The 26,306-nt window shown below is 40.2% G+C and overlaps 1 protein-coding gene across 1 annotated transcript; it reads left to right on the top strand.

The window, feature by feature from the left end:
- On the top strand, nt 1–23,387 carry akap1b (A kinase (PRKA) anchor protein 1b). The gene is made up of 11 exons (XM_008276375.1): nt 1–130; nt 6,788–8,412; nt 10,833–10,957; nt 13,590–13,716; nt 14,784–14,911; nt 15,239–15,416; nt 16,035–16,185; nt 17,630–17,697; nt 17,888–17,961; nt 18,039–18,104; nt 19,159–23,387. Exons 2-11 carry the CDS (start codon nt 6,813–6,815, stop codon nt 19,219–19,221), a joined length of 2,580 nt encoding a protein of 859 aa, XP_008274597.1. The 5' UTR covers nt 1–130; nt 6,788–6,812; the 3' UTR covers nt 19,222–23,387.
- The last annotated feature ends 2,919 nt before the right edge of the window (nt 23,388–26,306 follow it).

The raw sequence follows: 26,306 nt of genomic DNA, 5'->3' as shown, positions 1-26,306 counted from the left end.
GTTTTTTTAGACTGATGCTAGTCGGTCAACACGTGGAGAGGAGAGTCTGACTTTCCACAGGGACACGTTTGAAAAAGTCACGTTATCAATACTGCTCTCAACGTGGCGGCACCGAGGACCCTAAAATACTGTAAGTAGAAAATACGGGGAGGAAAGAGCGCATTTATGAACTAAGGAGAAAGAGCGTGCTAGCCTGTAGCCTTCTGCATCCTGTACACACAGCGTGACTTCGTTCAAATCCACTCACAGGGCTCAGCACTCGCATATTGTAAAAAAAGAAATTAAAAAATATTTTAGTGACATTTCCACATTCCTTTGCAAACTGTCTACTGCTTACCGTGCCACCGACTGAGAGCAGAGATCCCATGTCATTGAACAACTAGCCGACACATCTCCCTCTAACTCCAGTCACAGCAGAGCAGCTAGCCTCTGCCCATGTTGTGTAACTTAAATTACCCCCAGCTACTTATTTCTTGTGACCTGTCCACAGGCTAACAACGGGCTGCAGTGTCTTCATTAGTTGCAAATACTTACTGGCTGTCAGCAGTTGAATGCAGTTGGCTATCGTTTTCGCCAGGCCGGCTAGTAAGCTAGCGTGAAGGTCTGAGGCCCATGCAGAACAGTAGCAGTCTTTGGCTTAAAATGTCCTTTAACCCTGTGTCAGTCAGACACATGCCCTCGTTGGTGCATTCGGTACCGTTTAAAGCTGTGTCGTTTGTTGCCTTTATGTTGTGGCCTAACGCGATGGTCAGTCGGTGAAATGAAACTCTAAAGTGGGTTTAAACACGAGGCTTTAATGATGTAACCAGCCCACGGTCATGGTCCAGAAATAATGCAGCGGAGGGAATGTAACGGTTTGCCACATGAACGATTTAATTCTCTGTTATTTTCATATACATTTCGCGTCAATCACTTGGTTGGGCTAGTCAGCTAACTTCATACTTTCTATCTTGCAGTGCGGCCTCCTAACCAGCCATGCTGAATTCCCACTAGTGTTAGCGTTAGGTCACAACCACCTCTGGTGCCGGATTTCATTCCGGACGATGTTACGCCAAACTCCATATATACATCTGTCATTTAGCATTTGCCATGTTACTGGGTGCACGTTGTGCATTTTGGCACTAGACATAAATTCTCTTGTGAACGATCGGTGCATTCTATTAAATTAGGTATTCGGCGAAAAAAAGAAAAGAAAAACCGCACCTGGCGTCACATATTGGGTTTCAGCTTCTATATAACGTGCTCTTTGCCTGTTAACGTAAACCGCCCTCTAGTTTCGTTTTTCCCCAAATGTGTTCTGTACTGCGTTGGCTAAGGCACGCATTCTTGCAGCAGTGTTTGTGTCTTCAGGCATAATAGTAAAGCGAGTAGCGTGAATCAAGAGGAAGAAAGTGTTCAGTCGTATTTTGGTCTGCACAGTGTTCATATTGTTTCTACACCACTACAAGGGGGCATTCAAGCGCCACATTTCTACCTGCAGCTCAACTGTATGGCCTTCGGACTTGCTAGCTAGCTAATAGCCGTCTGTGTGTTGATGGATGAATGATCGTTTCTCCGTCCGGCTCGTATTGAGCTACCCACGGCACGAGACGCTGGGATTATTTATTGTGAGCCACACAGTCTCTGTGTAGCTATTATTAGCACGTAGCTGCTGAAATGGTCTGGCATTAGCTAAGGCGTCGCTAAAAGTTGGCTTTATTACCTTGGAGTACGCTAGACAATCCTGTGAGTCAATGTGCAACTTCTCATCGTATCATGGGATTTTAATAATAATAGTTTTGTTTTCTATCAGGTAAATTGAAGGAAAAGCCCGTTGTTATAGCTATTATTAACGCATGATAAGTTTGACCTGACCTGTAGCAGTGTTGCTCCCATTTTACTTACAGACCACGTTGGTGTTAATGGTTCTAAAATGTCAACCTCAACAATTTGATTTCCACTCACATGTACTAACAGTGACTATACATGTACTAAACAGTGTAAACAAAAAGTTTTGGAGGCATGCAGTACAGTCCTGATTGGCTTCATCGGTCAAATTTAACAACTACTATTTCTCCTTGTTACTGTAATGCTGTAGAAGTCCTGATGTGTGATTAAGTGCATACATTTGCTGATATAGATGGAAATAGGGAATTTAAATTATGAACTACAAATGATGAATAACCCAGGTTACCAGTAGAAATCATGTCCAGACAGTTGGAAAGAGTGACTGTGTGTCAGTGACATAAGAGGTACACTAAGGTAGTTCTTTATCTATTGTGCACATTGCTTAGGTTGCTTGTGCTAAGCACATTGTGAGGTTTGAACCTGTAAATGGAGCCAGATTATTCCCATATCTAAACCACCAAGGTCACAGTCTGAAGCCGAACTTTAAAGTTAAGAAAAATGCCAATGAACACTTGTCTGATTCATGAGGAAGGCTTGTTGAACTGCTTGTAATTTTGATTGTAACCTTGTTCAAGGTGAATGTCATGTGGGCCACCATTTCACAAGCACACATACAGGCTTATCAGCTCCTTTCTGCTTTAGATCAGGTGTCTGTATGCAAAGAGTTAAGTGGTTCAATTTGCCAATTAATTTTATTGTACATTGAATGATGAAAGCTTGACTTACTGAAGTCATTTCTGACATTATCATATAACAAGAAATATATATATTTTTTATGAAATCTGGAGATTAGAGGATTCCCTCACTCCATCACTATACTTCTAAATTATGATTCTTCATGTAATGCACTTAAGTTGAAGGAGAAGCCCACATCTACTCAACATAAAACTCATTTAGTTTAAACAATGCGTTGTTTTTGACCACGTGTTAAAGTGACAAAGTTCATTTTTTACAACATATAGCCATAGTTTAACTGTAAACCAACATTGTGTAAAGTTGGCACAATGCCATATCTGTGCTGTGCACGCTGTAACTAACTTTGATCACAGGCTATGGCGCAAAGAACTTCTGATACGCTAGGAATGGAATGATTAAAAGTGTTGCTTGTCCTGATGACATGTTGGAGGTTTTGAGTTCATGTATTAGTATGTGTTAGATACTTGTTTAGATAGACAGAGAGACAAATAGATAATAGGCTTTGCATTTAATTGAAAATTGTACTGAATATTAAAGATCTAAGTGAGGGCAATTTAAACTTGATTTTCAGAATAATATGCATTTTTTTGATATGCAGTTGACCTATATCTTTGGGATTGTGCTATATAAATAGCTGTGTTCAAATTAAAGATATATAGTTTTTGGTGAAATTATTTTTTAAAAATTATTAATTGCAAATTAACGTTTGTTAGAAGATGTAGCAGCAATATGGTAAACAAAATATTTGAAATATAAATTGAAATGATCACAAAATTTGATTTGTCATAGTTGTTTCTCACCCATCATACCTTCATTTCAATTTTTTTTTCCTTTTGGAGCAACATTGGCCCAAGCAGTAACAAACAGTTTTTGTCTTTCTCTGAAACCTACAAGCAGCCTTTGTGTTATCACAAAAGACCAAATCAAATACATATTATATTTGCTGCTGTGTCCATGCTTGTTTTTTTTATTATTATTTTAATTCAAACAATGGCACTTACTTGCCCACTGCTTTTTGGTAGTTGACTTTTACTGATAGGATGTGCACATAGCCTTCAGTGTATCACTAAGGGGAACTGTAATGAATTCAGCAGATTTGACCAAAAATAGCTGTGATTGATCACCTATCTCAAGTTGGTCGTGTAATTGAAGTGCTTTTGCTCTATGTGTCTAGTTGACATCAGCAGAATCTAACTGTGAAAGTAATGATTCATACAGATGGGAGCAAAATTCTGCTCATTAACACTCTTTATCCAGTACTTTATTAACTGAGTTTCCAACTGCCACCAGAACTTTGCATTGGCTGCACTGGAATGCGTCACTGTTTCATTTAGCTTTCAACTAAAATTTTTCACCACGCTTTTTGCCTCCACAGTAGAAACTGTAACTGGTGTACTTCTGCATGATGTAATTATGAAGAGGATGGTATGACACCCTGGAGGTGATCTTCATTTATTCTGACAGAACAAGGGGTAAAAATGGTGGACAGTCTGCACTTATATTGCGCTTTTCTTCCTCAGTGATACTCAAAGCATTTTACAGTTTTCCCCATTGACACCAATGGAGACAGAGCTGCCATGTAAGGTGCTCACCTGCCATCAGGAGCAACTTCGAGTTCAGTGTCTTGCCCAAAGACACTTCGGCATATGGGGGTGCTGGGGATTAAACCACCATCCTTGTGATAAGTGGACATCCCACTTGAGCCACAGCCGCCCATAAAAAAACACACTATAATGGTGCTGTTATATGAGCAAATTCTAATGCGGACAAGTGCAGTGTCCAATCCAGGAGCTGCAATGTTTGGATAAAGGTGAACTATGTCACAAAATTCTAACAACCATTATAAATGAAGCGTTGTGGTGCTACAGAGATGCAACAGCCTACATATAATTTTCTCTCTATTCAGGGGAACATGCTTGGTTGAAATAGATGCTGTAAAAATCTTCTCAACACTTTTGTATTTGATTACATGTAAAATAAATGCCCAAATTACCATTAACACAAAAAATGTGAATGATATTGCATTACAATATGTTAAAATATGTTTTTTACTTAATTATTTGTTTATTTTGCATATTATTGAGCTCCTTTCCCACAGGAGAGTAATACAAAAGGGCTGAGAATGGACGTAGACAGTAGGTGTGCAGCTGACAGCAAGGACCAGGGCTGGGTTTATTACTCATCAGTCAGCAATGAATTCATAATTACTGATATTATTGTATCAAATGTATTTATTTCAAGCACCAAAAGTGTTTCCCGGCTAATGTTTGGAAGATATACACAGAAAATTGGTCTGCAGAATTTTGTCCATTTTAAATAGTTCACCAATTTTATGCACTTAACTGTACAAAATAGCAGTAAAGTCATCCACCCATAATGCTGATGTGTGTTTGGTGTAGGATTTCTCATGTTTTCGGGAATGAGTCTTCACAGCTATGCATTATTTAAGACAATGGCTGTAGCCTCGGTACATTTGTGTGCACCCTTGTTCCAAAATGTTCACATTCTCAGAGGAGAGTCCTCACTATCAGAAATGCATTTTAGACAGCTATACCGTAACAATAATAGGACATCAGGGAGTTTTCTAAACTATGTTACTTTAAATAAATATAGCAGTTCTAGCTTCCACACATAAACTGATATCTGTAAAGCAGCTTTTTCTGTTGTTAATGTTAATAGTATATCCCTGCTGTCTGCCTGCCTGCCGAGGGCCAGCAGCTATTTACGTAAAGCAGATGGGAGTGGCAGAAGCCATAGAGGTCAGAAGTCCAATGGTGCCTCCTCTGTGACACAGTGACACTCCATGCAGCTGCCAATGAGAGCTGAGTCTGAAAGCATAGCAGGAAATGATTGTGTCGCATCCACCCCTTGTGATGCGTTGCTCTAGGTGGAGGCGGGCTTTGCCAAGTCTGTTAAGGAAAGGCATGTGCACATGGCCTTTTTTTAACATGGACAGGGAGTTGCCACAGCAGGAATTAGGTATGCAGAGGGCTGTTCTTGTGTCTCCAATTGGGGCTGATTTCCTTAACATGTAATCAGTCTGCTGTCTTTGTGTTTTGCAAAGTTTTGCTTTTTGTCTATAATTGACTTTGAGATGAAAGAGTTTATCTTTCTAGTTGAGCATTTTTCGTGATGGCATTTACATTTCAACATGAGTGTGGTAGTTTTTCATATTAACCAGCCAGTTTGACTGCAGTGACAGGACTACGAGTTTTAGCAGTAGATCAAAATGGAAACAGTATTTTATGTATATAGGCTTCACCACCTGTAACAATGGGGTTGTCACTTTAAAAAAAAAAAAAAAAAGTCATGTTGGAGTGAAATCAAACTAGCACAAGTTCTGTTCAAACGCAACCCATGTAATGTATTGACAACACTCTCCTTGCCCTGTAGTATAGGCTATACATTTTCCTGGGATATGTCAAACAACTAGGCTGCATATCCTTGCATTAAAATGTCATTGTCTTACCAGTGAAGGCCTTGTTATGAGAATCTTAGAAGAATAATCCTGAGGACGAGTTTGGCTGTAGTGCTGTTAGACTGCCCTTTGCCATTGCAATTTGATAATACATCATGAGGATACTAATTGAAGTTATTACTGCCAGCCTTTGGAGGTGCTTCGATGTGTACATGCTTTCCATCAATGGAGCCCAAACACAGCAGGAAGGAATTCCAAATCATCCAAAAATCCTGTGCTATGCTGTAGACTAAATGTGTGATTTGTAGCTATATATAGAGAGTAATTATCTGTAAGTTGTAGATTGTACACATTATTGGTATGTATTGATGACTGGAGGTTTTCGATTAGTGGTCTGAGGCAAAACATGTGACCAGGACATCCCTACTGTAGACTATCATAGTTTTATGGAGTCTGTCAAAAATATTCCTGTGTGCCATAATCTCACATTCATGTTCTTTAAATATCCTAACCTCAGCAATTCTGAAACTTTGAGTGAATGAGCAAACGGAATGGATCTCAAAAGATCTGATTGATAATAGAATGCATTTTGTATCTCAATCTTTCTTTGGGTCACGTGGGATCTAGCATATTTCTGAGGATCAGGGTAAAATTAAACCTAATCCTTCAAATTGCCTGCAGTCAACAAGCAGATCTAGGCCAATTCTCACACACTTCCTATAAGTTGTAATCAGTGCAAAAAAATCCCTTAACTAATGTGTGTGTTTTTGTGTGTCTAACTTTCAGGTGTAGCTGCTAGTGTCCTGAGGAAATGCCGCTGAGGTTTCGCTCTGTTATGTCCTACACACTGCCTGGAGTCCTTGCACTGATTGGCTGGTGGTGGTACATCTCGCGGAAGAAAGAGCAGCTCATCAGCCATGACAGCCCAGACGGGCCTCCAACTGCTATGGGCCTTAGAACATCTTCAGCTGAAGGGAGCAATGGTTTGGTTGAGAGAGGCACTGTGTCCCCCACAAACGAATCAGAAAGCCCTATCCCAAGAACTCCAACGGTCAGTAACCAGAGAACACACCATGAAAACATTTCACAGACCCATGTCCAGGACACTAAAGCAACACAGTCACTTGAACCAAGATCTGAAGAAGGTGCCCCTCACCTTGGCAAAATAGGACGAGAGAAAGTCTATAAACCCTCGGACTCCACTCTACCAACACGTGATAAAGAAGACAGCCCACCAGTATCGTTGAAAGGCCACAAAGACCCAGAGAGAAGCTCATCAGAGCTCGAGAAACACCCAGTCAAAAATCTAGTAGGTACTCTGGAAGCCACAGTAGACGAGCTCATCTTACCCTGCCAGTCCACCAAAGTCACAAGCTCCTCCCCTACAACAGCATACCTTTCTGATGCAGAGAGGCCGGAGCCAGAGGGGGAAGTTGCGAAGTACCATAGCACTATTAATGCACAAAATGAGATGGTTGTTTGTGCACTTACCCCAGCCAAAGTGCAGAATCTAATCCCATCAGAGGCCGATTCTCTGGAGACACCCCCATCAGCACAGGATTTACAACAACACATTCTAACGAGCACACCTACCGCCATGGATTTGACCTCCACAGCTCTGACCACCGTCCAAGATTCCACCATCACATCGGTGACCTCACAGGACGTCCAGGCACACATTAGCACTGGAGAGGAGCAGGATTTGGAACTTCTGGCAGCTGGACTCATCACTGAGGTCATCTCAGCAGCCACCCAAGAGGTCCTGGGTGTCACTAGCTGCCAGGTCACGAACAACAGCCAGCCCAGCTGCAGTAGCAGCATGCTGCTGACTAGCAGCAGGGTATGCTTGCAACAGGATCCAGTCACAGTGAAACAACAGCATCACCATCTCTTGACAAGCCCCTCTCAGGTTGGCTGTGAGTGTAAAGAGGCAACAGAGACAGAAGAGCAAGGAGTGCCTAATGGATGCTCCTCAGCTACAGTATGGGCACCTGTTGAGGTCAGTCACAGAGTTCATCAGGGAAATAATGCACAGAGAGGCCACTGGCCAACTCCATCACACCAAGCAGCACAAAATATTCCTGTGCTAAACATTAAACTGAAATGTGAAGAACCCGCCACACTAGCCGAGGACTCGGCCTGCAGCACGTGCCACTCTGAAGATGGCGTCAGCAGTGAGGACCTCCAGAACAGCATGTTTGACAACCAAATTGATGTGATCCAGGTTACAGACTTGTCAGCAAGCGAAGCCACACAGCCTCAGTCATTGGTTGAGACCATTACAGAGACTGTTTTGGATGTAACTGAAGATAACTCAGTGGCTGCTGTGTGTGAGATAAAGAGGCTCAATGGAATGGGCCTGAGGAATGGAGCTCATGGAACATGTGAGGTGGAGACAGACCAGTCTGGAGGTGAGACATCAATCTGTTCATTCTGGGTTTTCGTGTAAAAAGTGTTTTAGAGTAGCCAAACCTGAATTTTTAAGGCCAATATTGACATTCATATTTGAGTTTCAAAATCTAAAAAGGATATATAACTGCAGATATATCAGGTATATCATTATCTGCTACTAGTTAAGATTTTTTGTAATTTCTTAGACAAACGCATAACATTACTAAACAACTTGATACAAGGGTATCCACAGGTCTTTAAAAGTACTGAATACACGTTCGTCAAAAGGCCCCTAAATTTCAGGTTGTGATTATGAAACAATGGACTTTGTGGTCTTTGTGGTTGGTTTACGTCTCTTTGTGATTGTTCTGTAATAGTTTTGTATGTCATTTATCATTTGTCATTATTTAACTGAGCTCAGTGACTTTTAAACAAAAAATGCCAACTGTCATTTTAAGGTTTTGGCTCATGGGCCCCCTGACCCATTGGGTCCCTGAGCTTGTGCACCATGTGCCTGTTCTGTAGTCAGTGAATGCATCCAAGACATGTAAAATAATTGTATTACTAGAACGCATTGCCACCTATAGTTAGGAAGTCCTAACAACAATGCAAAATGTCAAAATTTGTTTTTAATATCAGGGTTCCAGACTGTCTGATGTAACCATCTATAGCTATTCATTAAAAAAAAATAATTAAAAGAAGAGAGAGGAGGAAGCTGGTGGACAGGGAGAGGACTTGACTCACCTCATAAAACATAAAGAGTTTCCCACAGTTGAATGAACAACTGTTCTTGTACACAGCAACATTTTAGTTAGATTAATAAGAATCAGTTATTCTTGTGCAGTAAGTACGTACTTCCTACATTGCTGAACATTATGTTGTTTAATATGTGCAGAAGGAAGTGTTTTACATTTGAAGATATGAGAAGATGAGAGCTTACTTTGACAAGGGAGAACAGAGTAGGTGTTCCTTCAACCCAGAGGTGGCAGATTTGTGTCTGTCGTATATCACACTTTGCACATTTGTCGCAAAGTCCAATTTGTGACGTCTAGGAAATTTAAAAAAGGATTTCTGCTGGAGGCTTTCCAAGTTAGCCAAGAACTTAATGTTAGTTCTTTGCCCAAGGTTCATTCTGTGGCAGAGGGCACTTGACTGAAGCTAGAAACCCACTTGTGAAACAGAAGTTAATGGGTCAGTGGAAGCGTTGCTTTTCTCATGCAGTGTTGAGATGTTGGGCAACACTATGATATACTCCATTACAGTGAGGCTGCTGAATTGTGTGATCAGCAACCAATGTTTTGTTTCTTTTTTGTCACACCTCATGAATGTCAAACGGTGGTTTCCGTTGTACCACTGGCAGCTCTGCATTGCAGTAACAAATTGTTCAGGATGAGAATTTGAGAGCTGTACTACAAACCAAGTTAGTGGGTTAGCCAGGTATGTTGATCCTAAAGTCAGAGTTAACAGTATCACAAAGGTGGTTCTCTTTTAACCTAGCTAAATCTTCGTGGAAACTGATGCTGTAAAGTTAGCATGGTACAGAACAGGTTATGTTCAGATTTCGGCTTTATATCGGCAGGAAGAAGCATCTCCCTTTAACCAAATCGTTATCTGCAAACATACTGAGCTGTACGTTCCTAATATCACTGAATGGAGATGTGCAGTGACAGTTTCGCATGCTGTATGCATTGCATTGCCATGGGAACCTGACATGTATTTAGCTGGTGATGGAGAAATCACATAAATATATTTTTATGTTTGGTCCTGATTTGCTGCCAAGTCCATTCACACTGGTGTTACTGCAGCTGATAGAACACAGATGAGAAAATGGATTATACTATTAGTATGTACTGTGATTTGGCCAAAAATTAAAGAGATATCATGCATTATGGCAAAGTGTCAGACCTAAATACACTTCAACACAGTATGACTAAATATAGAAAGTTCAGAGTTTTACAACTCTAATGTGCAGCTGTCATTTAGAAATTAGCAGCTGTATTGATCGGTAAAATAAATATATTAACACACAAACAGTTTTCTACCAGCATTCCTGTATTGTGTGCATCATTGCTGTAGGAGCACTTGTCAGTATAATTTCTTGCATCCCTTGTTGTACCACATTAAAACAACCTGTTGACTGAATTAGGCAGCACATCGACAGAAAAAGTCACAAGTCGCATGACTGTGCTCAACGCTTTCTTTTATGGAACATGCAGTCTGAAGTGGAAAGTCTTGAGTTAACAAAAAAAAGGTTGATAACTACCTTCGTTGTGCTTGTTATCTCTGACTGGCGTTTTCGTATTTGTCGAGCTTACATAAAGAAACCCTGGCTATGTCAAACTTGCTTCATTTGTACAGCCCTCAGGAACCTGAACTACAATGCTTGCCTTAAATGTGAATATTGCTGGAAAGGGTGATTATTCTGTGTTTCTGTGCACAGGTTCTGATGTGAACAGTATGGACTCAGTGGACAGCGGCTGCACTATGGGTGCTGGGGAGAACCAGAGCAACCACGCTGCCTCTTCGAGCTCTGAACTCATCATCTGGGAGATTGAGGTGCCAAAGGTGAGTCAGAACAACTGAAGTGAAAAATTAAACTGTGCCCAATGCATGTGACATGATCGGAGTCTCTTCATACCCCAAAATGCTTCACCTTAGAAGTCATTTCTAAGCCTTTATACCCATTGTCAGTGGAATGTGTTAATGTCCTGTGTTTACATCCAAGTAAAATGCTAATATATGCTGTAAACAAGGTTATATTTGATAGACATTCGTTAATTGAATACAACGTAAACGCAAAATGTATGCTAGTTGTAATTTAAATTCAAAAATATCAATATTTATAACAGTCACTAGTTTCAGTGTGGAAGTTTTAAAAATGTTTATGACTCTGGTGACACCTAATGGTAGCACCAGTGTAGACACTGGTTAGAAAAAGTTATAGTACTAAGCAGCTCTAACTCAGTCAGGGCACAAAATGTTCACAGTTGGGTCCAACTCCAAGGCCTGAGGGCATGGATTGGCACCTATATTGTCCCATGTACTGGTAATCATACGGAGGGAAATGCTTAGAGGAGGCAAAGTCTGTACATAGATTCTGTCTAAGATCACCTACACTTCAACCAGAACCTTTTCATATCGTCTCTTTCAGTTTTAAGCTGGCAGGTTGCCCTCTTTGTTCTCTAGCAGCTTAGTGGGCATTCCCCAGTAGCTACAAAGTATCATTGCTAAAATGGTACATTTGATTTCATCCTCTAAAATGGCGAGGTATATCACATTAAAGCTGCCACTAAAAAATAGTTCTCAATATATGCACTTTATCCTCTTGTTTCAGTCATATTTCCTAAAATCTAGTGACCAGCTAGTAATGAAAATATACTGAGCATTTTTTTTAAAAAAGTAGGACCTGCACTGTACATTTGTCAGCTGGTTTTGTGTCTGTAAATGGTCTGTACACTTGTACAAAAAAAAAAAAATAGAGTAATTCCTGTCTCTTCCTTTCTCACAACACAGTCAGCTAAAAGTTGTTACTGATGTACATAAGTATTAAGTATGTATGTACATATACAAGAGTCATGCACTGTTTATTCCCTCCTTATGGTATGGCAGATGCAAATGATATTGTATCATTTTCATTTTGACTTTATGGTGGAACTAGTGTCTTGCTCTTTGGAATGAGTGAATATACTTTTGAAGAGAGCAGCTCTGCAGAAGGAAATGTAGCTGAGACTGCTGATAAGGGAATTGTTTTTGTACCATTAATCAATCGCATCGGTTAAAAGGAAAATCTAGAGCATGAAAAGTCTGCTCAGAAGGTTTTCTGTTGTTAGTGATGCATTCATAATAGTTCTAAAATATGATTTGAATATATGGCCTCATCTGAGAACATCCATGCCTTTAATCATTAAACAGTGATGGGGGGATAGATGTAGAGAATGTGGGATCTACGGATACTTTTAGCACTACGCTCAGTGTTCCAATGTCCATAATAGCAAACTTCTATCTCAACTGGAGATTGACTAGGGACAAAAACAAGATGCGACAGCAAGGGGGAGCCAGGATGACAGGTACGGGGAGATGTATCATCATCATCATCATCATCATCATCATCATCCCCACACTCTGAGATCGGGATTCAAGCCCATATAACCTTAACACAAGGGCAGCTGACCTGAGATTGAAGATCATAACTAAGCTAAATACCTGTAACTCCATTTGACATGGTTAAGTGAAAATATGTACCCAAGTGGAACGACCATCATCCACCACCTCTTCATGGATGACCTCAAGCTTTATGCCAGAAATGAACGAGACATTGACCCACTGATCCATGTCAACAAGATCTATAGCAACAACATCGAAATATCATTTGGACTGGACAAATGTGGTCAGATGATGTCAAAGAGGAGCAAGATGATCACCACTGAGGTGGTTCAACTACCGCAAGGTAACATTGTAGATGTTCAGGACAGCTACAGATCCCTTTGTGTCCCACAGGCAAATGGAAACCATGAGGTGACTGCAAGGAAGTCGGTCACGGCTAAATACCTACATAGAGTGAGGCAGTTCCTGAAAAGTAAGCTGAACAGACAGAACAAGATGCAAGCCATCAACACACATGCCCTGCTGGTGATCAGATACCCCGTTTGTATAATAATCTGGTCAAAGGAAAAGATAGAGACCACTGATATTAAGACAAGGAAGCTCCTCACAATGCATAGAGTGTTTCACCCCAGGTTCAGTACCCTGAGACTGTACACAAAGCGGAAGGGAGGCCAACAACTAATGAGCATAACAGCCACTATCCAGGATAAAACAACAAAGATCCAGGAAACCATAAGGAAGATGGCCGCCAGCGATGACCTGCTACGTGAATACCTCGGGCTGCAGAAACCTAATAATGAGGAAGAGGAAGAAGGACCATAATGGGAGGACAAGCCCCACAAGATCAGTAAAGCCCAGGATCAACCACACCCCAGGTGCTGGCCGTGCAAAAATGCCTCTGAGACAGTACAGCACATAACGGCATACATGGAGCGTCATAACCATGTAGCTGCCATTGTATACAGAAACATATCGATCTGTATTTGTGTGTGTCTGTCCATTTGAAAAGTCTAGATTGTGGGTCTGGATCGCATTCCTTTCAAAGAACTGTCCTGTTGACATATTGTCTTTTCTGTGTGTCTTCCTATACCAGCATCTTGTAGGGCGGCTGATAGGAAAGCAGGGGAGATACGTGAGCTTCCTGAAGCAAAACTCTGGTGCAAAGATCTACATCTCCACCCTGCCTTATACACAGGAGTTTCAGATCTGTCACATAGAGGGTGAGTCCAGATATGCATGTCCCCACATCTCTCAACAGGATTCTAGACTAAGTTTTGACATTGTTTCCTCTCGTGCACCAGCACATTAAGTGCACCCAAAAGTTATTCACTGCACTTCTTAATACTGCAGTAAGTATCAGCACTTTGCTGTGGATGCACAGTGATGAATAACAAGTGTTTTAAAAAAAACCAAACATGCAATGCAATATGCTGCTCAGCTCCAGTTCCACTCCCACAGGAGGAAAGTACAAAGGGTGGAGAATGTGTACGAACAGCGGCTGTGGAGCTGGCAGCAGGGACTAGTGGTGGGTTTATTAATGACTGGTCAACAGTGCATTCATAATTACTAGGGGCTACCTGCCTACCACTTCTTAATTAAACAATACACTGACCCCTTGCCAAACTAAAAGTGCCTAGATGACCCACATGGTTTTGCTTACCCATCAGTGATGATACTGTGGGACAGCAGCCATAACACGGCAATTCAGTCAATAAAAATAAACACCATTACCATAATGTAATGTGTATAAAAGATAAGAAAACATCCAAAATGACACTTTATAATTCACTATTATCATATGATGGATCAAGTATCACTAAAAGGTGCAGTTCTCCGCTGTTCCCCAAAATATCACAATGGTATAATGGAACACCAGAACTGCACTGACTCAGTCCAATGGGCCTCCAAGTGAATATGCCGGCAATAGTAATCCAGAGGAATGGAACTGCCAGCAGGAACTCAGTGTCCACAGGAGCAGAGGAATCAGTTGCAGCAAGTCACAAAGGCAGCGAGTACTGATCTGCAATGTAGTGTAAAATGCCTGCGGGTGGAAAAATGCTAACCACACAGACCTGCATAATGTCAGGTGCACTGCTGCGACCAATGAAAATGTTTAGTTGAATGTGACAGGGACTAAACAGTCCTGTTTAACATCTTTTGAAAGGGTTTAGAGATGGGACTGATTGATGTGAGATTCCAGATGCTTACTGCAAGAGAAACATCAGAGCACACTAATGCTGACTTGGACCACAGGTAAAACTTTGACTTGTGTTTGATCTCTATCCAGGTACGCAGCAGCAGGTTGACAAAGCGCTGTCACTGATTGGGAAGAAGTTTAAAGACCTGGACTTGACCAATCTATATGCACCTCCACCTCCCCCACTCACATTGCCATCACTTCCCATGACCTCCTGGGTAAGGATGGGCTTGGTATCTTGAGAATGGTTTATAGATGCGACAATATACAGTTGGCTGCTGTATGAAAATTTGGAAAATATGGTGCTTATTCCTACGAAGTAGATATTCATCTTCATATCTAATTCTGGAGGATGTGTGGTAAGAAAAATGCAGGGTACACTCATGAATTTTGGAAATGTTTGAAAATGAGAAAATATGTGATATGATGTCTGGGCACAGTTAATGATATTGGGCTATGAATTACCCAAGACATGTGATACTATCTTTAGGTAATTTGACTCAAGATCATAAGACTAATACATTATCTTGTACTTGTTTTCACAGCTCTTGCTCCCCAGTGGAGTGACCGTTGAAGTGATAGTGGTGAACATTGTGTCAGCCGGTCACATCTTTGTCCAGCAGCACACTCACCCCACCTACCACGCTCTGCGAAGCCTTGACCAGCAGATGTTCCTGTGCTACTCCCAGCCGGGCACACCTGCCCTGCCCTCACCGGCTGAAGGTAACCTTGTTCGCTCTGCAAACATGACTAAAAATGGCTGCAGTTTCTGTCATCCTTCATCTTGTAAACCTTTGATTAAATGAGCAACCACAACAGAGGTTTCTTACAGGGCGTACTGACCTTTGGTTGGTGGGGAAAATTTAAAATGTTTGTTTTTGAATTTAGATTTTTATTTCTCATCAACTCTGAAAATAAGAAAGCAAAATCAAAACTTCGCACTTATCCAGATTGCTTTTTTCGCTTTGATCTATATAACCATATTTTTGTCATTGTATCTGGTAAGCAGTCTTTTAACATAAGTGGGTTTCCTGTATTAGACGGGGATCAGTGGCCCTGTCCTCACTGTAACAAGAGAGATCCCACAATATGCATTAAAATGCATTTCTCAAGCAGAAAATCGCAGGATTTTAGTCTTTTTTTGTCTTGTACCCTGAGGCTAAGTATTTTGGTGTGGAATTACTTGACTTCTTGGAGCAGCATCATTTTGTAACCCGTAGATTGTTATTGGATTTAAACTTTCTTGTAAAGCTTGGAAATATTATACTTGCATTAAAGTCAGCAGGACTATATCTTGTCACGATGAAAGAGAAAGACTTTGTCTGTCTTTTGTCTGTCCAGTTGGTGTAATCTGTGCTGCTCCAGCAGTGGAAGGAGCCTGGTGGAGAGCTCAGGTCATCACCTTCTATAAAGAGACTAAGGAAGTGGAGATTAGATACGTTGACTATGGAGGCTATGACAGAGTTAAAATCGATTCATTACGGCAAATAAGGTGAGTGACAAAGTCTTGCTGTATTATAACTGTCTGTGTATTACAGCAGGGCCTTTTAGAACAGATCACAACAGCACTTCTAAACAAAGCACTTCCAGATCAGCCTAAAGCAATTTCAACTGAAAACTGCTGTATTTGTGTGCTCCATGGACTTGTTAGGTCATTAAGCCTGATAAAAGGAAAGAGCAATCCCACAGTAACACCCCAAGATGTCTGTACAAGACGCCTTTGTTTTCTGCTGCCTATGAATCAGTGGTTTCAGACTTATAGCCATATTAATTATGTTTATAATGCCTAAGTCTGGATTAAAGCAACCAGAGTAAAGATTTGAAAATGGCCAAGTGCTAATCGCTGATAAAAAGAAGTGTTTGTCAGGGCAGGACTAAAGCCTTGATTATCATCCCTGTAGTTTGCTTGGAAGACTACATACAGCAGCAAGTTGTTTGCCCTCTATGTTTATGTTAAAATCTCATATATTGCATGTTTATGTTTAATGTTTCCTTAAAACTAAAGAGCAGTAACATAGTGACTCAGACACTACACTTCAAAACTGAAATGTAAGGTTTAGTTTTAGAAGTTGATGAAAATGTCGTAACAAACATTTGTTTTTGGCTTATGCATGGTACCAGAAGGACTTCATCATATTGTACCTGCTAGTTTAGCACTGGATCAGGTTCTAATAAATGAGCAGTGGATATTTAATGTTTCCAGAGAATTAATCTGTGGTTATACTGGTAGGGATGACATCAGGTTAAATGGTTCAGTTCACATTCTATTCAATTAACCAAGGCAGACCCGGGCAGACTTGTAGCAGTAGTTTATGCTGTGATGTATCAACGAAGTACTGAATATAGAGGCAGTGTAAATGATTGTGAATCTGGTTATAAAAAGTGTTTTTACTTGCCATTATGGATTACATATAGATGGGTGACAAATTCAAAGAAAAACCTGAACCCTTGACTCCTATAGTGAGTAGATGAGGTGACTGTTATGCGGTGGGGAGCAATTTGCTGGTGTAGTTTGAGTCCATCTGTCAACTTAACTGGAGCGGTCACTACAAATCAATACAAATTTCTGTCCAGATAGGAGTGGTTCTGTGCAGGTTGACAGTGCTCTCATCATGGCACAAGGGGTCATTGAATGGTTTGATAAGAATGAAAATGTGATGAGTCATGGGTGTTTTATGCTGAGGTGTTAAATGAGAGAATATCTTTTGGAAGAATGATGTTTCATCCCTCCAGTAGAGTACAGGCTTGAAGTATCAATAGTGCAGCAGGTTGAGGCTGTTCTGGCAGCATGTGGTGGCCCAACACCTCACTAAAGGCACTTTATGTTGGACTTTTCCTTTCATGTGTCTTCTGTATATACATAAAACTGTATACATTATGCAGCATACAAAATGTCCATATGCGTAACAAATTGCTCCCTTTTTTCTCTCTCTCAGGTCTGATTTTGTAACACTACCTTTCCAAGGCGCTGAGGTATTGCTTGACAACATCGCCCCACTTCCAGGTACAACATTGTTTGTATTAACACATGATTTTAGACCCTTTTTTACAACTTCTTTCCAAGAAGTGTCAGTTCTTCCACTTGTGTGTGGAGTGTATCTAGCTGATTTAGTGCCAGTTTGTTCAGTGGCAGCTTGATTAAAACACTGTTTGGCTGAAATAATACCTGCAACGTTGTTGTGATGTTGCATTAGGAGAGGATCGTTTTTCAGCTGAGGCCACATCAGCATTGGAGGAGATGACCAGAGGAGTGGCATTGCTTGCACAGGTACGAGCACCTTCTTTTCTAAACTTATCCAGGTTGACAATATCTATTACTTACCAACCATTTGTTTTTCTATATAGGTCTCAAATTATGATAACAACACAGGCCTCCCGTTGGTCCACCTGTGGAATATGGTCGGAGAGGAGGTATGATGCTTGGATTCACCAGGTTTACCAATGACTTTGACAACACAGTACTTCATACTGCATGTGATGTGTATTTTCCGAGTTCTGTGTGCTGTAGTTTAAACTTTCTGATCTGTTAGCCTCTGCTTTCATTACTGCTGCCTCAGACCTCTTACTGCATGAGTTATGTTACGGTCATGTAAGATACAAGCAAGTGACAGCCTAGACTAGTTGAATATATGTGGTGCTGTTAGATCACATGATACTATGGAGAGTGAAAAAAATACAACTGAATTTAGAGCATTGTATTGGATTTACCAAACAAGGTTCACCAGGGTTCTTAATACATTATCCATCCACAAACATACATGAGAGGTCAAAATATTTGGATTGTTTTTCAAAATACTGCATTCCAGGACAATGTATTATGAAAAACGTGACAGACAGTTATGAATGAAAATGGGATCTCTGTGATTATGCACCCCAGTCAACACACCATCCTGTCAAAGGTAATTTGGCCCAGTAAAACCCAGGCACTCTTTCTTTAGTTTAGTTTTGGCCATTAGGAACTCTACCAGAAAGAAGAACGCTACCTGTTGAGTGTTTGCACTAATTTGCATTCACATGTTCCATTATTTAAAATTCTTTTTTATTATATTATTATTATATTATGTTTTTATTTATATTCTCAGTTTCTGTTTTCTTTCCTTTTCTTGACTTTTGTTTCTTCTTTCTTGCAATATTAGGATTTCCCTCTTGAAGTGTTAAATGTTGAGGCTTGCTAAGGAATCTTAATGCTGATGATGGTGTGAAAGATAAAACAGCTAAAGAAAACTAAACGTTGAGTGCCTCAGAGAACATAAATTCCTTCTTTCATGCCAGATTGTTCATGTTAAACATCTGCAGGTGACTTCATTAATAGTGACTTGACATGGAGAATGTAGAGGGAACAGAAAATAATCGTTGAATGAAAACCTAATTCTTTTAGGAGAGCGTAAAGTTGCACAGTGCAGAGTATGTAAACTGCTAGTTTGTTTTTGTTGCCATCATCTAAGTGTTGGTTTTCTTCTTGTAGGTGATTTCAGTGAACCGTACGCTGGCAGAGAGGGGCCTGGGTGTTTGGGTGGATGGATTTTGAACCTATTATATGCTCTGACTTCCACACATGCCACCCTCCCCCCTTCTTTTAATGTTGTCAGCAGTCTGGGACCTGGATCATCCTGACGGTCCCAACCCCACCAGGCACAACACTGGATCTAAGAAGATTGTTTTTCCTTTGGGTTTTTTTGTTTGTTTTTTGTTTGTTTTTTGGGGGGGGTTAGTTTTTTTTTCAGATGTGCTCTTCCCCTCCTCCATTTCATTTGAAAAGAAATTAAAATTTGTTTGCAGGCATAATCTACGAGAACACTGCTTCAAAATAAGACAACTTTTCCTTGTAGTTCTTGAACACAAAAAGAACATCAAGAAGGAAGACAAAGGTACTTGTAATTTTTTTTTTTTAAAAAAGAAAATCTATATTGTAACTAAATAAAGGTTCAATATTTTTTTCATCACCCCCCCTCCCCCCCATCCTACCTTAATTTTTGCTCTGGGCCTTTGCACACTGACTGAGGATCGTCATGCTGCATTGAAGGACAGTCATCTCTACCAGACTGTAGACGCAACCGTTTTGCGTTTTCGTGACACCTTGGATATAATCATGTGTTGGTCGGTTCTTTTCAGAGTCGACTGGGTTGTTGTCTGGATAGCAGGTGGGAAGCCGAAAGGCCATAGCACTGGAAAGAGCAGAGGAGGTCAGATGGTGGTCCCTGGTGGAGCACCGAGCACTCAGCTGGTCTACTCAGCCCTGTGCCCTAAAGCATGTCTGCCAGGCCACATACAACTGAGGAGACAAGTCCTTTTGTGGGTCCCGTTTGCGAATTTTTTCCCTGGGGGTCTGAAGGGCTTCGGTGCTGTGTTTGCAGCAGTTGGGCTCACATGTGGTTAGGTGTTATCTGACAAAAAATCATGTATTTTTAGTCATCATTTTGGACCATCATGAAAACATTTATATAAAGACAACATAAGTTCAGATTTTTCACAGCACAGTCAGATTTTAACAAGGAAATAGGCCAAACAAACTGGTTATGATGAAGACAACGGTGGTGAATTAAGCAATTGCTACATGTCCTGAATTAATTTCATATTTAATTGCAACTAGCATAGTTTTTGTCAACTTGAGTCAAGTGTTCACTTCACCTGGGTTCACGGTCTCCACTGTGTCCTCTTGGCTGTCCACTATGTGTGGGCTGCAGCACCACCATATTGACACCAAAATAAGAACTCTCTGCATAGCTTTTTCCCATTGATTTGGCATGGCGCTGCACCTAAGTCTTATAACTGTAGGGAAAATCATTTGTTTGTAATCCTCAATGACATATGTTAGGTTTCTAAAGACTGATATAACTGTATAGATCCACTCTGATTTTGTTATAGCACACCAAATCCCAGAATCTAGTCTTCCCACTGTCCTGAAAACTGTATTTTTTATTTATTTTTTTTGTTTTGTCCACAATATAGGTCATCTGCTCTCAAGATAAAAAATAATAAAAGAAGGAACTGTGGACTGTGGGAACTCTATAAAAGATTTATTAATTTACAGCCCCTATAACAGAGTTGGAGTGCATTTTCAAACCATAGAAACACTTGTTAACAAATGGTTGAACATCTAAATCTGAAGGGAAACAAAGCTGCTAGTAGTGTGTTGACCTGTTTGTTGGTGAGATTACTGTATGTCTGATGCATGTCCTTTGGTTTAATAGTAATTCCAAAGAAAACAGGATGTTTGGAGCTGCGATTAATACACTATGTTTGTGATAGAGTTGATCAAGAGAGAATTTCAATGTTTCAATGCAGAGTGCTGCTATTAATTCAAAGCTCTGAGCTCTGCAATGAGTGAACTACTAAAAACTTAGACTGACATGGCAAAGAGACACTACACAAGATTTCATGTGCTGCCCTTTAATGCAGACCCAATGTTAATTATTAAACTAAATTCAGTTTGTGTCATGAGTTTGCATTGGCAATCTGTATACTGTAGTATATAGATTACCATCAGCCTGTCAAAGTACACTGTGATACAAAGCAGGACCTTGTTCTTTACATGTAAATACTGGAGTTGATTTGTTGATGAGTTGGCATAAGCCTGGGCTTCCCACTAACTCAAAGCTGGCTATAAGTTTATTTGGATATGATCTGTCCTCTAGTCTGATTGAAGCCACATGTGTCCATGCCTTCACGGAGCCTGAGTAGGTGGTATCTTGAAGCTAGCAATTGCTGCTCTCTTAGTTTTGGTTTAGTTCAGAATTGTCAGAGTCAGGAGTGGAAATCTTAAGATGTTATGAAATTGTGACACCCCAGTGTGTTACAGGAGCAGCAAAGTATGATTTTCTGCAAGGGGAGATTTATATAATATAAACACAACTTGAATGGAATATAAAACAATAGAAAAAGGTAAATGCAAAACAGGTTATAAGTGTAAAAACCATATGCCCTAAATGTTTTCTTTTTTTTTCACTCCCAAAGCCATCTAAAATCAGATGTTAAACACACACACGTATAACAATTTTAATCGTAAGACTTATGCAGCCAAAGAAACTGGAGGACAGAATAATAGTAGAATTGTGGCCATAAATTACATTTACAACTGTAGTTTAAGACAACAGTATATGTTTTTGTTACCAATTCTCACTAAACTTGCATCACTGATTGGCACTGATGGAATAACAACACTGGCAAGAATTCTGTACAGTGAAAGACTTTACATAATCTAAATGCTAATTGGGCAAAGAAGGGCTGTAGACAGACTCTAGACTGATTCTCTCAAGTAGCTATGCAGTAAATGTTTCTATGGGAACGTGCCAGCTGGAGGATACACAAAAATCTGTTGTCTTTATTACTACTTGAACAATGCTTGACAGAGTCTACTGGATGAGAAATAGCAAGATTTGTTTTAGCTGGCTAATGGTTAGCGTGGATCTGAGCTCATGAACTCAACTCATATGTTGAAACATGATTTAAGAACGTGGAACACTTTGTTCTGTTTTTACCGAGCAGTCTTGCTTTCTGGGCTAGTTAAACAACATTTGGAGGGCAGAGTCCTGCTGAGCAGTTGTGCGATAGGCTGCAACAGCATTTACAGTGGGTTTTCATTTAAGTTTGCATCAGAATGTGTCTTGTCATCATGGTATGGATTTTTTTTTTTTTTTTTTCAGACATTGATTCGTAATGTTGTTGAAGTCCAACTTTCCTGTGTTTGCACTTCTTGTATTGCAATGTTAGATTCAGCCTGAAGGGGCTGAATGAACCCTGTGAGGGATTTATTTTCAGTGGAAATGAAATCACTGTTACTCTAGCAATAAGGCAGCTTTATTTTTGACAAACTGAAGGACAATGGGAAAAGGGGGGCTTTAAGTGTTACATTCAACACGATTAAGAACCAGGAAAGTTAACTATATAATTGTTGTCAAACAACACTTTTAAAAAACCACAATAATGCAGACCTTCAAGAATGTGTCTCAGGAATGGGTAATTTGGTGGTTGATTTGTTAATCAACCTGCCTGAGGGCAGCTGATGGAGGAAAAGGACATGATTGTGCTAAAACATATATATATATAAAACTGTGCTATAGGAAATTACACATTTTGACTGATGAACCTACAAGACATGTATGAGCTCTTGAAGGAGGTATCCACATGTTGATGCTGGAATTGGAGCAGTAGCCATATTGTCTGTTGCTGGTTTGTGTGCATCTTTCCGCTTTGTTTCACCTAATGTCTGCTCTAGTCTGTTCCTCCTTTTTTTTAAAAAAAGAAAAGCAAAACAAAAAACAAACTCAGATTACATATGCTATGCTAGTATTTTTTCTCCCCCTTCTAACAACAATCCCTGCTGCCCAGAAACGTTCACCACACCTTAAAAATTCAAACTAGAGTTTTGTTCATTTCTCTGTAAATAAGATATTTGACTGTACTTTTCTATAACACTGGAGAGAAAGAGATATAAAGGGAACATTTTTTTGTTTGGTTTGTTCTGGCTCATCCTGCCTCACCTCTTTCAGCCACTCGGTGTTCTCGAGCTGTTGGACTGAGTGTTAAGTGTTTGCATAGCTAGACAAGTCATCATTTGATTATTTAAATGGGTGTTGAGCTATTGTGCCCAAAAGCATTTAACATGTACAGATCAGTTTTTGCTAGGCTCATCTTAAGTTTGATTTGTTGATTGTACAGATCTATTAGGAAAAAATAAAAGTTATTGAAAGTGTTTCTGGTACTTTTTTCCCAATTGTGTTGAATAGCAAATCGATTGATAGACAGTTCAGAGCTTTTATCACCCTTTATGGAGTCTAAAGTTCACGCTGTAATCTGACCTTGAAGTGACTGATACAAAGTATTTCAGAATATTTTCTTCCGTGAGTGGGGCATAACAGCAGATGACAGGGGGCTCCCACTGTGCAGCACCATAGCTGTGCCCCAGTTCCCTACATGAGCACGTTTGGAGTGTTTGTAACCTTACACTGACAAAGTATACCATGAGGATACCAAAAGTGGAAAATGCAAGACAGATTTTGTCATACATTCAATTGGTAGTTGTAGTAAGACATTACGATATATGGCAAAGGAAACACTGTCTGAGCCAAATTTCACAGTCGTCCAACTAACATTTTAACCCAGAATCACAAATGTCAACTCAAGTTAAGGGGTTGCTGCAGTCAATAAAGTTTATCCACGGAGCGCCACTGACATTGGTACCAAATTTTATAGTAAACAATGTTGATGAGACATTTAAGTAACTAGAGGTGCACTGGGAGAGCGCAAAGCCAAGGCCAATGTTCTGTCTTCTAATTGTAAATAAAGTGATCTGGATTCATACCAAAATCTATTGTTTTCTCCCTCTGTCCACGTTATCTCTCCACCAAAATTCATGAAACTTGCCGTGGTAGTTTTTGTGTAACACTACTGGTAGCTCAGGAGGATTAGTTGGGTGATCACTAAAGTTAACAGTGTGCAGCCTTCATTCAGCTGCAGATGCCTACATGTTGATTTACTTTTTCTTTTCCTCTCATTTTATTTTAGGCCTCAGTCTCTTCCTCTGTTTCACCTGATAGCCATTTACTTTCACAGCGGATGAGAAAACGTACTTCATCAGTTGTTACTGAAGCTCATGTAGATGCCACCTGCTTATTCTGTATCCCTACCATCATTAGTTTTCTTCAGACTCTTCTTCATGTTGCACCACATTAAACCTGTTTTTTCTGTGGTCACCAAAGTTGCACAGATTTTACCACATCAACTTTGTACCCTGTTTCAAGCAAACCAAAACCATTCCAGTTAGGCATGTAAATATAGGCAAACAACTTCTTCTTCTTCTAGTTAAAACCATGTAATTACAGAACAGATCACCAAAGATACAGCAAACCTTTCATTGCTGCAGGTGGAAAGGTCTCTGGCAGGCTTTCGTATTTTAAGGGTGATATATCTTCTTCCCATTTCAGTTAGTGACAAATCGTGGCGTCAAGTTACCGAAGCTTAAAGCACAGCTCTCCAAGGAACATTTAAATCCTGTACTTCAGCAATTGTTGTATCATTTACATATATTACTGTTGTTGTATGTTCCCGTCCGGTTTAACAGCCCTCAGATAAATCTTGCTTTAATAAATCCTACCGAGCAAGCAATGGAACATTCCACATACGTTTACTTGCTAAAGCTCCAGGAAAAATCTGCTACTCCTCTTCAGTAAATGTTCTTTTAGAACTGAATACCTGACATTTATATTGTAAAGGTCCCATATTGTGCGCCTTTTCAGCTGAATAGTGTCTCACATGTCTGCAGAATTTGTCTTTCAACTTTTCAGCTCAAAATATCCCAAAGATTGCTATTTTCACAATGACTATAACTGGTTGTAATCTTTCTAAACAGGCTGTTTCAGTGTTTAAAGCTGAAACAGCTGAGCTGCTGTTGTCCACGCCCCCGTCCTGAATAACACTCCCTCTACACCTGTCATTGACAGCACCAAGATAAACAGTTGACCATACAACTGCTAACACCCAAAGAAGTGTGTGAGATGAAGACTTTCTATTGCTTCTAACTTTATCTCTGAGTGCCTGTTCAACATGGAAATGTTTCAGAATTCACAGCATAGCTGTTGTTTTAAACTAATGTATATGGAGAGTTAGTCAGACAATGTTGCGGTTTAAATCCACATGTCAGCTGCAGATTAGGAAACACTCTGAAGGGACTAATGTGTCGTCTGGATGGGCTGCGTTTCAGTCATCATTTCATACTCGATGCTATGACAAAACATATTATTTGGAATTCAGCTGTATTAAAAGACACTATATGTGAGCACAGAGACTCTGGCTGGGTTTAGGTTGTTGTTCAGACATTTTAGAGTTAGCAGAGGCAGTTCTAGGAAAAGCTTATCTCACCTCACTAACTTCAGCCTCCTCCTCTCCTCTGTCCTCATGCCCATGACCTAGAAATCAATCTTGGCGCACTATCATTGGGGATATCTCAATTCTTAAAATGCATTTTGAGGGGAACAGATTGAGGAGTCTTGGTGGAGGTGTTATGAGTGAGGATGCACAGATTGATCCTTGCTTTCTGGTCTACAAAGTTTTTTCCATGGCCATTACATGAAAGGGGTGTGACAGCTGTGAGGGGGAAGGATTATACAAATTCTGAGCTAGATTACCATTGGAGCTAAACTTGTAGGAGGGCTTGAGGAATGGCAGAAGTAAACGTCTTCATACCTTAACAGGTTCTATTTTACAAATCCAGGTTCTTAACAACCACAACTAAATCACAACAGTCATAGATTTTCTCCACATTGGACTTTGAAGTTTCAAGAACTTGCAAAAACTACATACTTGGTATTTGTAGGTGTCACCCTGAAATGCAATAAGTAGAGGTGTGAGGAGCTTCACACAGCTGCTGTGTTTGTGATGCTGTCACACTAGTGTGCTTTGCCTTCATTCAGCTCAGACGGTCATGGAGCCACGCAGGAAGTCACTTATTCTGCTCTTCAAAATAAATGTTGGACAATCTCTACAGTGATCTAGTGAACAAAGCAAATGTACTATCTACTGCTTAAACATTTAAATCCTTCTACACTCTATGACAGCAGATGATCCCAAAAATGTTTTCCTCCTCTTCAAGTGACTATACTGCTGTGCTTACACTCA

The sequence above is a fragment of the Stegastes partitus genome, unplaced genomic scaffold (assembly GCF_000690725.1).
Source record: "Stegastes partitus isolate 25-593 unplaced genomic scaffold, Stegastes_partitus-1.0.2 Scaffold70, whole genome shotgun sequence".
NCBI lineage: Eukaryota > Metazoa > Chordata > Actinopteri > Pomacentridae > Stegastes > Stegastes partitus.
Note: the sequence above shows the minus strand (reverse complement) of the source record. Positions and strands in the feature narration are given on the sequence as shown.